Genomic DNA, 13,619 nt, shown 5'->3' with positions numbered 1-13,619 from the left:
GGTCCAAGGCCTTTTGACAATTTAGGGGTCCCCCAAAAATTAGAATTTCTCATTTTTGGGGCCTCGGATCCGAAAAATTCTTTCAGATTTGTAATCAGCACCCCAGAATACATGTATATACTGAATTTCATCGAAATCGGAGACAAAAAATATTTGACCCCTGACCCTCATTTTGGGGGTACCTTAGATTGCCATTTCTCTGATACACTGGTAACTAGACTTAACTCTAACTCTGTATGTTTGATTGATGGCCTTAAAGCTATTAAGTTTCATGTATATTTTTAGGATGTTTGTCATCAATATGGTGGAACTATGATCAGGACTACATCAGATGGTGTGGGCAGTGTTCAAACTCAGCGACAGTATAAACAAACAAACGAACTCATATTGGGAGAACTTGACTTCAGTTATAGTGAACTTTATGTCCACGAGGACAAAATAATGACATTACTGCTGATGGGATAAATATCTGTTTGAACTAGAAACTGTAAACGGCATTCTAGATAGAAAACAAGAGGAACATAAGTTCAGGTGATATGCCATCCTATCCTCTCTATCTCTTTCTATCCTCTCTCATTCTCACTCTCTCCTCACTCTGTTTCACTCTCATCTCTCCTCACTCTGTCTCATTCTCACTCTCTCCTCACTCTGTTTCACTCTCATCTCTCCTCATTCTGTCTCATTCTCACTCTCTCCTCACTCTGTTTCACTCTCATCTCTCCTCACTCTGTCTCATTCTCACTCTCTCCTCACTCTGTTTCACTCTCATCTCTCCTCACTCTGTCTCATTCTCACTCTCTCCTCACTCTGTTTCACTCTCATCTCTCCTCACTCTCTCCTCACTCTGTCTCATTCTCACTCTCTCCTCACTCTGTTTCACTCTCATCTCTCCTCACTCTGTCTCTTTCTCATTCTCTCCTCACTCTGTTTCACTCTCATCTCTCCTCACTCTGTCTCATTCTCACTCTCTCCTCACTCTGTTTCACTCTCATCTCTCCTCATTCTGTCTCATTCTCACTCTCTCCTCACTCTGTTTCACTCTCATCTCTCCTCACTCTGTCTCATTCTCACTCTCTCCTCACTCTGTCTCATTCTCACTCTCTCTTCACTCTGTTTCACTCTCATCTCTCCTCACTCTGTTTCACTCTCATCTCTCCTCACTCTGTCTCATTCTCACTCTCTCCTCACTCTGTTTCACTCTCATCTCTCCTCACTCTCTCCTCACTCTGTCTCATTCTCATCTCTCCTCACTCTGTCTCTTTCTCATTCTCTCCTCACTCTGTTTCACTCTCATCTCTTACTCTTCTTGTCTCATTCTCTATTACCATCTACCGGGTTGAAATGGGAACTAGTTCCTGTCTCGCCCGGTAGATGGCATTATTTTTTTGATAAAATTTGCTTAAGCAATGGATAAATATGAGTTTCTCTGTGTGCTGTCAGTACGTCCCTATAGCGTAGTAGGTAGGGTGCTGGACTGCTTAGTCGAATCATCGGTGGTTCAAATCCCATTTTAGTTGATATTAAATATTGATGTTTCAATAAAATGTTGAATTTTACTTTTGCAAACAAGCTGTAAGAAATTCCTACTTTGAATTTGGAATAAATTCTTTGATTTGTACTTTGCGTTTGTCCTTTCCTATTTGACTTTGTCCTTTCCTTGATTGTGTGAGAAGTTGTAAGCGGAAGAGTTCTTTCCGGAGCCCGAGACAGAGATTTTTAGTAAGACGAGCATTTTATGTATATGGACGTTTATTTATTTACGTTACTTTATAACATGCGGCAAAACGAAATAATGACGGAGTAGAGTCTGCGTCTCGAGGTTTGGAGATGGTGCTTTAGTCGGAGTAGAGTCTGCGTCTCGAGGTTTGGAGATGGTTCTGTAGTCCGAGTAGAGTCTGCGTCTCGAGGTTTGGAGATGGTTCTGTAGTCTGAGTAGAGTCTGCGTCTCGAGGTTTGGAGATGGTGCTTTAGTCGGAGTAGAGTCTGCGTCTCGAGGTTTGGAGATGGTGCCTTAGTCGGAGTAGAGTCTGCGTCTCGAGGTTTGGAGATGGAGTGGAGTCTGCATCTCGAGGTTTGGAGATGGTGCTTTAGTCGGAGTTGAGTCTGCGTCTCGAGATTTGAAGATGTTGCTGTAACTCAAATATAGCCGGCTGAAAAACAAATCGGATAATCGTCAAGCTATTGAAGAAGATTGAATATGCAAAATGTAAGGATGGGTGTAGTTTAATATAATTACCTTATCTTAATGTAAAGATACCGAAACAGCAAAATGTGGGTTGATGCGGTTCCCAATGCAGCAGCAGCAGCAGACTAGTTAGGACGTTGCGACAAACGAGTTGTGTACATGTAGTTGTCAGTAGTAGCGAACTGGTTTCGGTTTAACCCTAAAAAGACACAATATTCATAATGTATGAATGTGCGCGAAATAGAACATCGGAAATCAGCGACAACAGCAACTAGTCTTCATCAGCAAATTAGCCGTAATCTGTTTGTAGTTGAAATCAGACATCAACAGCAGCAGCAGCAGTATCGGGATCTCCACCGCAATCATCAGCATCAACAGCCGCCAGTCTCATCTTGCGTTCTCAATCGCAAGGCGTCACAAATTCCTTCACGTTCCAGTCTCTCCTAACATCATCAGCCGCTTATCAGTAGGTTGTTTGCTTGAAGCCACACGTTCTTCACGCCTTGTTGCAGAGCTCTTATAGGTCGACCTTCATCACTGGACATCGGTTCTCGGACTGGCACCGGGCGGCTCGAACCGCGCTTCTAATACCTACGTCAACCAATCAACGACGGTGCATAATCGATGCGACCGGAATGGATCAATCAGAAAGCTCGATCGCGCATTCCTGTGACAGACCCGAGTCCGTGACGCTAATCCGAAAGAACTATTCAATTCGTGCCAAACATTTTCAATGGGGCCTACAGGTCATCGAGTTTAATTCGACTATTCATAGAGGCACATATTGTTTAAGATAGAAATATCGAATGCTTCGATTTTTGCCTAAAATTGTAAGCTGAAATTTTATCTAAACTATCCAACAAACTTTAGTGTAGATTTCCCTTCTATTTACGTCTGGTTTTGAACTATAATACCGGCTCAATTTTACTATTTTCGAGTTTTGCTTTAGGATATCGAAGTTTGCTTAAGGGTTTGTGCAGTGACGCGGCACTATTGTGTAGTAGAGCGTATGGCAGGTCTCCAGTGAGTGATTCTCTATTGGATAGAGTCGTTTTGAATCCGAATTTATACACAAGTTCACCAGACATCGCCGCGTACACATCTTCTTTAACCGAAATCTGGTGAAGTTAAAAAAATTATCAAAGTTTTATCATCAGTTGAGAAAGAACTGTGATTGATCACCGCGTGCGCTGCTTGTACCGAATAGTCGCTTGGATTTCTTCAGTTCGAGGAATTGAATAAATATAAAAAAATTTCCCAAACCCTCACCACTAAACTTAAAATAACAAACTAATATTGTAAAAAAGTCGAAGGTCCCTGGGGGAATTACTCCGCAGCCTGGACCGGTATTGTGGGATAAATAAATAATTCAGCCAGAAACGACTGAATTAAACATAATTTACCCCACACCAGTTATTTTGTAGGACTCACGCATTAGCAACCTCATTCCAGGGAGGACAGTACTCTCGACTCGCCCGCTTACCGGAGATCATTTGCCACATCCTGACCCGCCTCCTCCGAGACTCGAACCCGGGCCACAGCGGTGACACGCTAGTCGCCGACCGACTAAGCCATCCGGTCCGCCCGATTGTGATTGGAAAACATTCTAACATGTAACTACGTGTAACCATGTTACATGTAAATGTAACCATCGATTTCAAATTTGATTCATGCAACTGATTTCATGATGCTGTATTTTGTCGAGATACATTTGGTTGACGAAAAGTGGCTTAATTACATCAGCAAACTGCAGAATTTCTTTTCTATTGCGTCTGGCAAATCCGGTAAAATCCACCGAATTACTCATTAATTCGTGTAATTTGTATTTATCTCGGATTTAGCTTTAACTCACAACTGTGCCACTGGGTCCAGCATGTTTATCCCCGTATCAACGCGGCGAACCATTCGTTTCGGGATTCGAACCCAACGGTAGAGTAGAAATTTTGAATTATTTCTGTTTAGGAAATTAAGGTTAGGTTAGGTTTAAGCTTAGTCGAAGAAATGACGGACCCTCGTTATAGCAAACTGAAATACAGTGGACTCAATCTTAACTCGAATCGATTGTGATATCAGTGATTTGTGTTTGAATTCCAATTAAACAACGGAAATCTGATTGCCAGCATCGAATGCAAGTATTCCAATATTTGTTTTCGGAGTTTCAATGCTTATTCGACTTCGAGTAAGAGATTCGAGTAACGAGTAATCTAACGATTTATCAGATATAAACAATCGAAAACATTTGTTTCATTGCATATTGGGTCATACAATCCACATCGTATATGTTGTAACCGCTTTAATCGTCTGACACTCAAACCATTCTAGATTCTGTATTTAGACGCGAGACAAATATGAAAATTATTGAGAAATAACTAAAATTGTGGCTTTGTCACCTGACACTCAATAACACAAAACTTTTGCAGGGATTTACTGAAACTGAAGTGTCCGTTCAAACTTTTAAATTGGCTTTAAGTGCAAAATATAAAACCAATTCTAAACACATTTGACCTGGTCCAGAGTTGATACGGGCAATTCGGCAGTATAGGAAGGTTGGCTAGACTATAACGGGCACCGAGGAGTCGAGTAAAGGTTTGTGAAAGGTTGCCAATATATATATATATTTGAATGAAGTGTGGGTTTGACTATTTCACGGAATGGCTTCTTATTGTATTAATGTTATAAATGTGTAAGTCACCGGTTCCGGAGATTGTGGTTCTAAACAACGCAACAGATGTCGCCTTCGCTAATTTACACTTGTCGTAGAGTTTTCTCAGGAGACTCACGAGATTAGCTCGGTGGGCACAGGACGGCGCTCCGGCCCACAGACTGATGGAGGTTAGAAACTGACTTTCACTGAGATGGTTATTGCGCTTTGCGTCCTGTCAGCGGTCAACTTCGCTCACAGATCCTCAAGCTCGTGCCACTAATTTCCCTATTAACTGAATTAATTACTGTAGAGATTGATTTAAAAGTTGAAATAATGTGCCTATAAGTGGTATCTGGCTGATGAATGGAGATGTCATCAACTTTAGCGAGCAGAGCCTCATCGGAAATGATTTTGTCCCAGAAACCGTTTTTACATTCGAATAAACTTTGTACAATTTTGAATAAAAGTCATGTAGGAATCAAGGTTTCAAATTGGTCATTTTATTTAAATCTGCAACAAGTGTAAATTACGAGTCTCCTTTATTTTAATAATTCTTGCTCAGTCAAACGTATAAAACCAATAAACGAAATACAATACATCGAAATAGTGAAGCTGATCTTTGAGTGTATACCTGGCTTAGTTGAATAAAAAGTTTTATAATCAGTTTATTATCTTCGGTTATGAATATATCCAAAAAATGACATCTGTTGAACCACCCGGTAGAGTTTGGATGGTGTAACGACGCTTTGCTCATCCGCTGGTGCTGTATAAGGACTTCTCTCCGCTGCTGGTTCAAGGTTCCGATAATGATACATTTGACAATGTCGCGTTCCTCTAGGTAAGTGAAGTGTTTAGCGATTTGAAATAGTCAAAACCAAGATAGAAACTTTCGAAATAATGCATTTATCTATAACCATTTCGAATTCTCTTGAACTTCGAGTGTTTGGTGTGTTGACGAAACCCGTTATTTCGGTATTTCTATGAAAAGTTCTTAAACCCGACCTAAATTGCAGAAATCGAATCCTTTATTTCAAACACTTTATTTTCATTGAACACACACGCAATGAATTTCAGTATTTACACCTCGCATATCTTCAGGTATTCCACCTCCTCACAGCGTTATTCACTTATACTACGACACCCTACAAAACAAATAGCATCAACATTTTAAAAATATGCAGGGCATATTTATGAAAAGGTGGTTGTGGTTGTTAGGCTTTAGACACGTCAGTGATACCTTTTCAACGTGTATTTCTAACTCAAATTCGTTTTAACAGTGTCTTAATCTCTAAACCTAACCCTAAGCAGAACGCCGTCCCCAAATGTGTGGAACTGCATCACGAAACGGCCTAGATAGTGGAAGGCGATGGAGGGAGACGTGTTCGCGCCGGTGGAGGGAGACTCCGACTATTTCGTGTTCACTCAAGGAACAACTCGAAAAAACTTCGTATCAATTGCATCAGGTCATTTTCAGCTTCACTTCAATGTATTTTACTGTTTTTATACGTGTGACTGAGCAAGAACAATAAGAGAATAAGTAATTTACACTTGTCGCAGATTCAACCAAAATTACGAACTTAAAACAGAACATAATAACATGATATGATTTATTTGTCACTTAAAGATAACAATGAAATAAAGAATGCCGAGTTAACATCAATAAGTGAGGGTGCAGTCACAGAGCTCGCAGGCTGTAACAACTTAGGACCAAGCCAAGTGGTTTCCACAATGGTTTACCACGGTAATTTTATTCAAAATCTGCCATCATTTTTTCTAAGAATACTCTCACTAGCTTTATTTACTTGCAGAAGCCGATTCGTCGCTGGAGACCAGAAAGGGCCATCACAAAATAGCTATGTCTTCATTCATTCGGCTCGGAGAAAGTAAAGTCAACATCGCTTAAGTCCTCTTTAGTTGGGAGAATCGTTAAGATGATGACTTACCGAAAGAACGTATTACAAATTACTCCAGAGAATTGGAAATACAAATACTGATGTAGTGTGATGACTTATCTGATAATGACTTAAGCGAGGTTGAGTGTGTAGTGGCAAGGTGTTAGGTATGGTAAACGAGGGGATCATCTGTTGGTCGGAAATTGAAATAACCATTTTAGTAAAAAAGTCTATTTCTGTCATGAATTCGCCGGTGGGCCGGAGCGCCGTCCTGTGCCCAACGAGCTAACCTCCTCGGTCTCCTGAGAAAACTATACGACAAGTGTAAATTAAGCGAAGGCGACATCTGTTGCATTTTTCAGAACCACTCTTCGTAGTAACCGCGATCCCCAGACCCGGAAACTTACATATTTATACGCATTATTACAATACGAAGCCATTCCGTGAAATAGTCAAACCCGAAATTCATATGACTATTAAATCTACTCGTTATAACCGGATTAATCGTCCTTGACTGATCAGAGATTCCATTCTTAACTCCAGGCAAGCAGACGATCAAAACTAATTTGAATCAATGATTTAGAACAAAATTGCGATATATGTTTGATAAATGCGACCACCTTCCCAAGCCTATAGCTCGACTACTCTCAGGTGCTGTATAAATGTCTCGGACGATTGAACCGGTTACAAGTCGGTTTTACAAGTAATATTTCATTATCCAGTTTTATGGAATAAATTTCAAGATTGCTTTATCTGATAAATTGTTTCACATAGGACTCCTCTTAACTCAAATTTGTCAAAACCGGCAAGTGGAATTATCATTTCAAACTTTAATACACATAATTTAGAACCATTACAACAAAAGAATATCAAGAATATCAATCAGGTTTTTCTAACACCTCAAACATTAATCACTGGTCAGAAATTAATTCGAGTTAAGAGGAATTTTAGGAGTCTAATGTATCTGAAATTGCTGTAACGAGGACCAATCTGTTTGATAGATAGGCTTAAACTCGACCTAACCTAAGTTTCCTATACGAAAAACTATTAGAAATTCTACTCACCAATTCATGGATTACTTCGATCAGTTATCTGTTTGTTTCTTAGAAGATATGACATCCAAGCAGGCTACAACATTCTACTGGTCTGTTGGTCCAGGTTGGTAAAGTCCAGCACGCAGACAGCAATCGGGTCTGGAGTAATCGAGGAATGTCTGAATTCCAATTATGCATTTGTTGATTTAGTCCGCAGCAGGTATTGACAGCAAACAGGTCCCGAGTAAGCGAGGAAGGCCTGAAGTCCACTGTGTATTAGTTGATTAAGTCCAGCACGCATTGACAGAGGAAGTAGAGCTCCTCTGAAAAAAACGTAATGATCACCGTTATGTTTTTTAATTTGACTCCATACAATCCGTTATATCCAGTATTAAAAAACCTACAAATCTACTCACCACCAATTCAATTCTGGAGAATCATAGATTATTTTGAAAACAGCGTTGTTTTAGTCAGCCCCGCGGTATTGGAAGCAATGAGGTCCTCAATGAGGAATGGCTGATCTGAAAAAGAAAACAATTTCATATTTTACAGTTTCAATTCTGACTGATGAATCAATATTCAAGTAAAGAAGCCCGAGCCCTTATAGCTTATAGATTTACAAAATCCCGTTTAAGATTCAACTCACCTAACCTCACGTAAGGACTGGACATATATGTGCGTGTATAGTGAATTCAACGTGCGTCAAGAATTAATCCTCAAAACTGGTTCAATTCAAATCGAACACGTATTACATGATTTCAAAGACCGAGGACAATAACATGACACAATATGAGCTGAGTTTGTCATAATGGGACACGAGCACCACTGACTACAAAATACCACTGAACTACAAACGCGTGGTTCTATGATAATACGTACCACAACCTCTGTACTATTCTTACAAACTGAAACATGTTCATTTCAAATACAATGAATAAGAAGTGGACCAGTGGGTATCAATAATTCATTAGCTGGAGGATACATCGGTCAAATATAAGAAGTGGACCAGTCCTCATTAGAATGCACAAGAAATATCTTAGAACAGTTCGCACTACATTCAAATAATCAATTTCCATTGTTTATGACTCGAATTGTCGCTGAATTCGAAGAGAATTCTTAGAACTATTAGCGATAGACTGTAAACTAATGCCTCGATCAAAAATCATTCCCAGGCCTAGCTCATTCTCAGACCTAGCTTATTCCTAGACCTAGCTCATTCCCACCACACCTAGCTCATTATCAGACCTAGCTCATTCCCAGACCTAGCTCATTCCCGCCAGACCTAGCTCTTTCCCGCCAGGCCTAGCTCATTCCCAGACCTAGCTCATTCCCAGACCTAGCTCATTCTCAGACCTAGCTCATCCCGCCAGCCCACGAATTGTTATCGCGGGATAAAACGAAAAACTACCGTATTATCGCGAAAATGAACCCACAACATTTCGGTTTTTACTGACAGCCAACATCAGGAATCTGTTAGAAATAAAGAGATGTCGCGCACGTAATGTCGCGCTAGAGAGTCGCCATATACGTAAACAAAAACAAAAGATAACCACAGTATTTACGAACGTTCTTAGTTAAGTTCAACTCCCAGAGTTAAGATCAGTATTTCGATACATGGATTGTCAATGTTCGAACTCAGTATGCTCGCGTTCCCAGCGGTACATGCCCTGTGGCGGTTCTCGATGAAAGTTCTGTTCTGGTTGGTGTAATAGGCCAAAAACACCGGGGTGCCTTTTGCTCAAAAGTTGATTACAGTTAACCAATGGATGGTCAGGCGTCCCGAGGAATTTTCATAGGGGTTCAAATTAGCATCAATCCAGCATCCGAGCACAATGTCTGGTTTTTGGTGGACATCCCCCTCAGTAACTGGCCCCGGAAAGTTCTCTCTCCTCTCCGATGACGAACTAATGAGAAATACACGTCTTGTCTTTCGTAAATTTGTATTTATTGATATCAGTCAGTATCGGGAGTCGTTTGAATGCAAACTGCTGGCTGCTGAACACCGAAATCTTGGTAATCCAAATCTACAAAAAAAAAATCAATTGAAAATTAACATACCGGTACGTGAACTGAACAGAGCAAGGCGCATCTTTGAACGATGGGTGTAGGTCGACCTTGCGATGCGACGAGATCGTCGCGTTGCGTCACAAGTGGCTGCACAAGTCGGTTGCGACGCGATTGTCAGCGACTGTGTGCGACTAGTTGCTCTCCAGTCGCAAGAGCACGTTGATCGGTTGCGATGGTCGCGTCGCGTCGCAGAAAGTAGAACATGTGCGACTCATTGCGACTGGCGTTGATGGCAGTCGCAAACCGTCGCTGGCAGTCGCAAGGTAGCTTAGGTCGGTTGGTCGTTGCGACGCGATCGTCGCTGGCGGTCGCAGTAAGTCGCGTCGTCGCAGTGAGTCGCAAGCCGTCGCAAGGCCGACCTACGCCCGGCTTTAGATAGCTGGGCGTAGGTCGGTCGTATTTGCCAGCGTAGTAATTAAGAATGGTATTTCCATCGAAATTGTGTTAAATAGGGCGGTAGATTTCTGACGGATCCCTGTAAGATCCGCCAACACTCACTCCAGCCGGTAGTACGGCCGATGACGTCGTAGTTGAAGATGGACTTGACCTTGACCTCGATGACGCCGTCTGCGGGTACGTCCTTCATGATGAAGAACGCGCCGTATTTAGCGCGTTCGGTCGTTCGCCACGTCTCTTCTCCCGGCCATCGGTAATTCACTTCGTAAATGGCATTTCTAAAGATAAAACTGACATGAAAGTTTATTGACGTCTTGAAGAATAACCCACATATTGCTCGATATCTTCGACAACGAATGATATACTATGAATGATATAATATCAAGGATCAAGAAAGTTCTAATTTGAATATATCCTCGACAATATTGAACGCCAACCAGTCCAGCCCCAATATCAATGACGTAGTTTACACATCCACTACCACAATATCCCGATTACCATTAAAATTCGCTATCATAAGGGTCATCTTAGTTCTATAACCAATACAATAACTTAAGGCTAGTCTCAAGATTTAGGAACACTTGTACTGAAGGTACGATGCGCAACTGATCCCGGAACGCCCCAAAACTTTTGTTGTAAAAATCTTCTTTCTTTGAATATGCTTCTACGTAAAAAATAAAACGCACAGTTATATGAAGAAAAGTCTATTTTCTTACTGCTTCGGGGTTACTCCTAAAACTCCATCATCAAAGAAACTAAAAACAAAAATGCTTCTACGTGCATCCCTCGGAAGAACTATTTCCATACCTGTAATTGTGAAATGTTAATTGCGTCCAGAATTTGTTTTTCTCGGTGAATCGGTACTGTATGTTACCGCGAACAGGACACGGCACCATTTTCCACGAATTCGGGATCCAGCCCGACGGAAGCTGCATCGCGATATCGAAACCACCTTCAACAAAAACGAAATAAACATCATCGATCTATAAAACCAGGGTAGTCTTGTTGTGGTGTTGAATTTTGAAGTTGTCCGCTTCTGTTGTGATCTCTACCACTGTTATGGTTGCGTTTCTCTACCAGCGATGTCGTGCAGGATCTGTCTTTAGGCCAGGTCTTTCTTCCCAGTTCTTGACTTTGGCTCCCGTATATAACTTAACTACTTCTTAAATTATATATTCGTTTATTATCTCTTAACTCGTTGTTTACAGATTCTTCCCCGGAGCTCAACTCCCGTGCTTACTAAAAACCCCCTTATTTATCTAACTTTCTCTTGTATAACCGGTGCAGGAGCTCTTCTATACATGGCTTGGAATTCATTGCTTGTGATGTATTTATACGTCACAACATTCCTCCCTATTTATATAACTTTAACGTGTGCAGGTCCTCTTCCACACATGGCTTGGAATTCATTGCTTGTGGCGTATTTATACGTCACAACATTTCTTCCATCCATGTATGGGCGCTGACGTATCTGCACACGTCATAATTTTCTATAAATATATTTCCGCACTCAACGGAGCGCATAACCGGACCATATTAGCTCTTCCTACGTTGACACATACGTCACTTCCAGACTTGTTTATTTATATAATTTCTATTTATGTTTATGTACGACGTACATATCCAGGCAGGTTGTCTGGTAACTGCACTGCTGGCCATGAACTCCCGCTTCTGTATATTACTTGTTGATTTTGTTTAAATGCTGACAACTGAAACCTACTAATGTGTTTCCTAAAGGCTTGTTGATATAATTTCATAGATCTACTTAGAAGCTAATATTTTCATTAATTATTTCATCAAAGTCTCCATAATAGTCCCTCTAGACCCATTACTGTTAACTGTAAACCCTGCGATTAAAAAAGCCGCCATTTGGTTCACATAAACGACACTATTCCTCGGTGGCAGCACCGTACGGTCTAAATCAATGCAAATGTACTATATTGATAAAGACGAATGGAAGCAAGCGGGTTCGTAATGGGAGATACTTTTCCGAGTTTTTGAGCTGGTAAGTGATTTAGATATTCATTCATTACAATTGAAATTATGATAAATTTCGCTAGATGTTATTAAACGTCGAAGTTCCTAATTTACATAAACTTCATAAAATCTACTGAAAACGCTCTTAAAGATTTTTCTTCCAATTAACATGGATGATAATTCGGGTTATAGACAATGAAAATTCGATTTAATGAAAGTATTGCAAACTAGTGTTTCATCTAATTCATGCTATTTTCAAAAGGATTTGAGGCGTTGCATAAATATATCATTTCAACGCGATCTACTTCGTACATTAGTGAAATATATTCGCTAAGATATTGAAGTTAAGATGTACAGGGTCAGCCTGGTATTATATCTAGCCAATGGTGGTCGTCGTGTCCATTGAACCATGACGTAATCTGTTTATATCGTGTCCTGTTATTATTGTCCTCGGTCTTTGAAATCACGAAATTGAATTGAATTGTAAACCGTTCGATTCGAAGTGAATCAGTTCGAGGATCAATCCTACTAAACATTGGTCAAATCCAGCTTACAAATAGTTAGGTGTTGCACAAGTTGAGCACTTTGACCACAATCTAAAGTTACTGTAGCGGATACTGACGTATTCAGCATTTCTACATGAAATTGAACGTCCTTGAGATCACTCGCTGGTCTAACACGCTTTGAATCGTCCGGTAGAATTTTAAGTATTTGTATATTTTTTTTATGTCGCCCTTTCGCAATTGCTCTGATTGCTACCGTGCCGATTAAACCAACCCAAATCGACCGGAAGATTCAAACTCTTCCGGAATAAACTAAGGAGCTCCACACGTCACATGAATCATAGCGAGTAGACATTTTGTGGAGTCAAAATGTCTAATCACCATGATTTAATTTCAATACACTGCAGAGCTGTAGGATAGTCAATCAAAATTTATGTTTCAAAAATGAGCGCAAATTATCGCAACAATGGGGATCTCGAGGGACCGCCACAAAATGGCGCCTAGAAACTGGAAAATTATTTATTGTGAATCATTGTATTCGTTCATCTAATGCGGTCACGTGAGTCCAAACGATGTCGAACCCAAGTTTTAGGATTTCAAAGTTCAAAACCGATTTATAGATAGGCAAACATTATAAAGGGACTCATGTCAAACTGTAGTTTATTTACTGGATGCCGTCAATCCTAGTCGTCGTTTATTGCGTTCATGAATAGATTTCATATCGATTGTAAGTATTGTATAAAGAAGCGGATTCAGAGACGAGTTGATCGGTAAAAATAGAACGGCCAGCCAAGCGGCCACCTGGTTCGGTATCTCGACCGAAAATACGGCGCAAAACTGAACGATTATTATCGGTAGCCAGCAAAATAGATTACAAAGATTGATTACTAAACTCCTTCGCGCTAAAACCAGTTCGGTAGG

General features: G+C 40.6%; 1 protein-coding gene and 1 long non-coding RNA gene across 2 annotated transcripts; both read right to left on the bottom strand.

Moving 5' to 3' along the window:
- Positions 1–5,314: 5,314 nt before the first annotated feature.
- On the bottom strand, positions 5,315–8,445 carry LOC141911099 (uncharacterized). Its single transcript, XR_012619971.1, has 4 exons — positions 8,402–8,445; positions 8,172–8,276; positions 7,786–8,078; positions 5,315–5,971 (listed from the first exon to the last, which is right to left on the bottom strand). It is a non-coding gene; the product is annotated as an uncharacterized LOC141911099 (long non-coding RNA).
- Positions 8,446–10,237: 1,792 nt separating this feature from the next.
- On the bottom strand, positions 10,238–11,301 carry LOC141911226 (uncharacterized). The gene is made up of 3 exons (XM_074802207.1): positions 11,271–11,301; positions 11,026–11,170; positions 10,238–10,496 (listed from the first exon to the last, which is right to left on the bottom strand). Exons 2-3 carry the CDS (start codon positions 11,151–11,153, stop codon positions 10,238–10,240), a joined length of 387 nt encoding a protein of 128 aa, XP_074658308.1. The 5' UTR covers positions 11,154–11,170; positions 11,271–11,301.
- Positions 11,302–13,619: the final 2,318 nt, after the last annotated feature.

Source organism: Tubulanus polymorphus, chromosome 9, assembly GCF_964204645.1.
Source record: "Tubulanus polymorphus chromosome 9, tnTubPoly1.2, whole genome shotgun sequence".
NCBI classification, from domain to species: Eukaryota; Metazoa; Nemertea; class Palaeonemertea; order Tubulaniformes; family Tubulanidae; genus Tubulanus; species Tubulanus polymorphus.
This window is presented reverse-complemented; position numbering and strand designations above follow the sequence as displayed.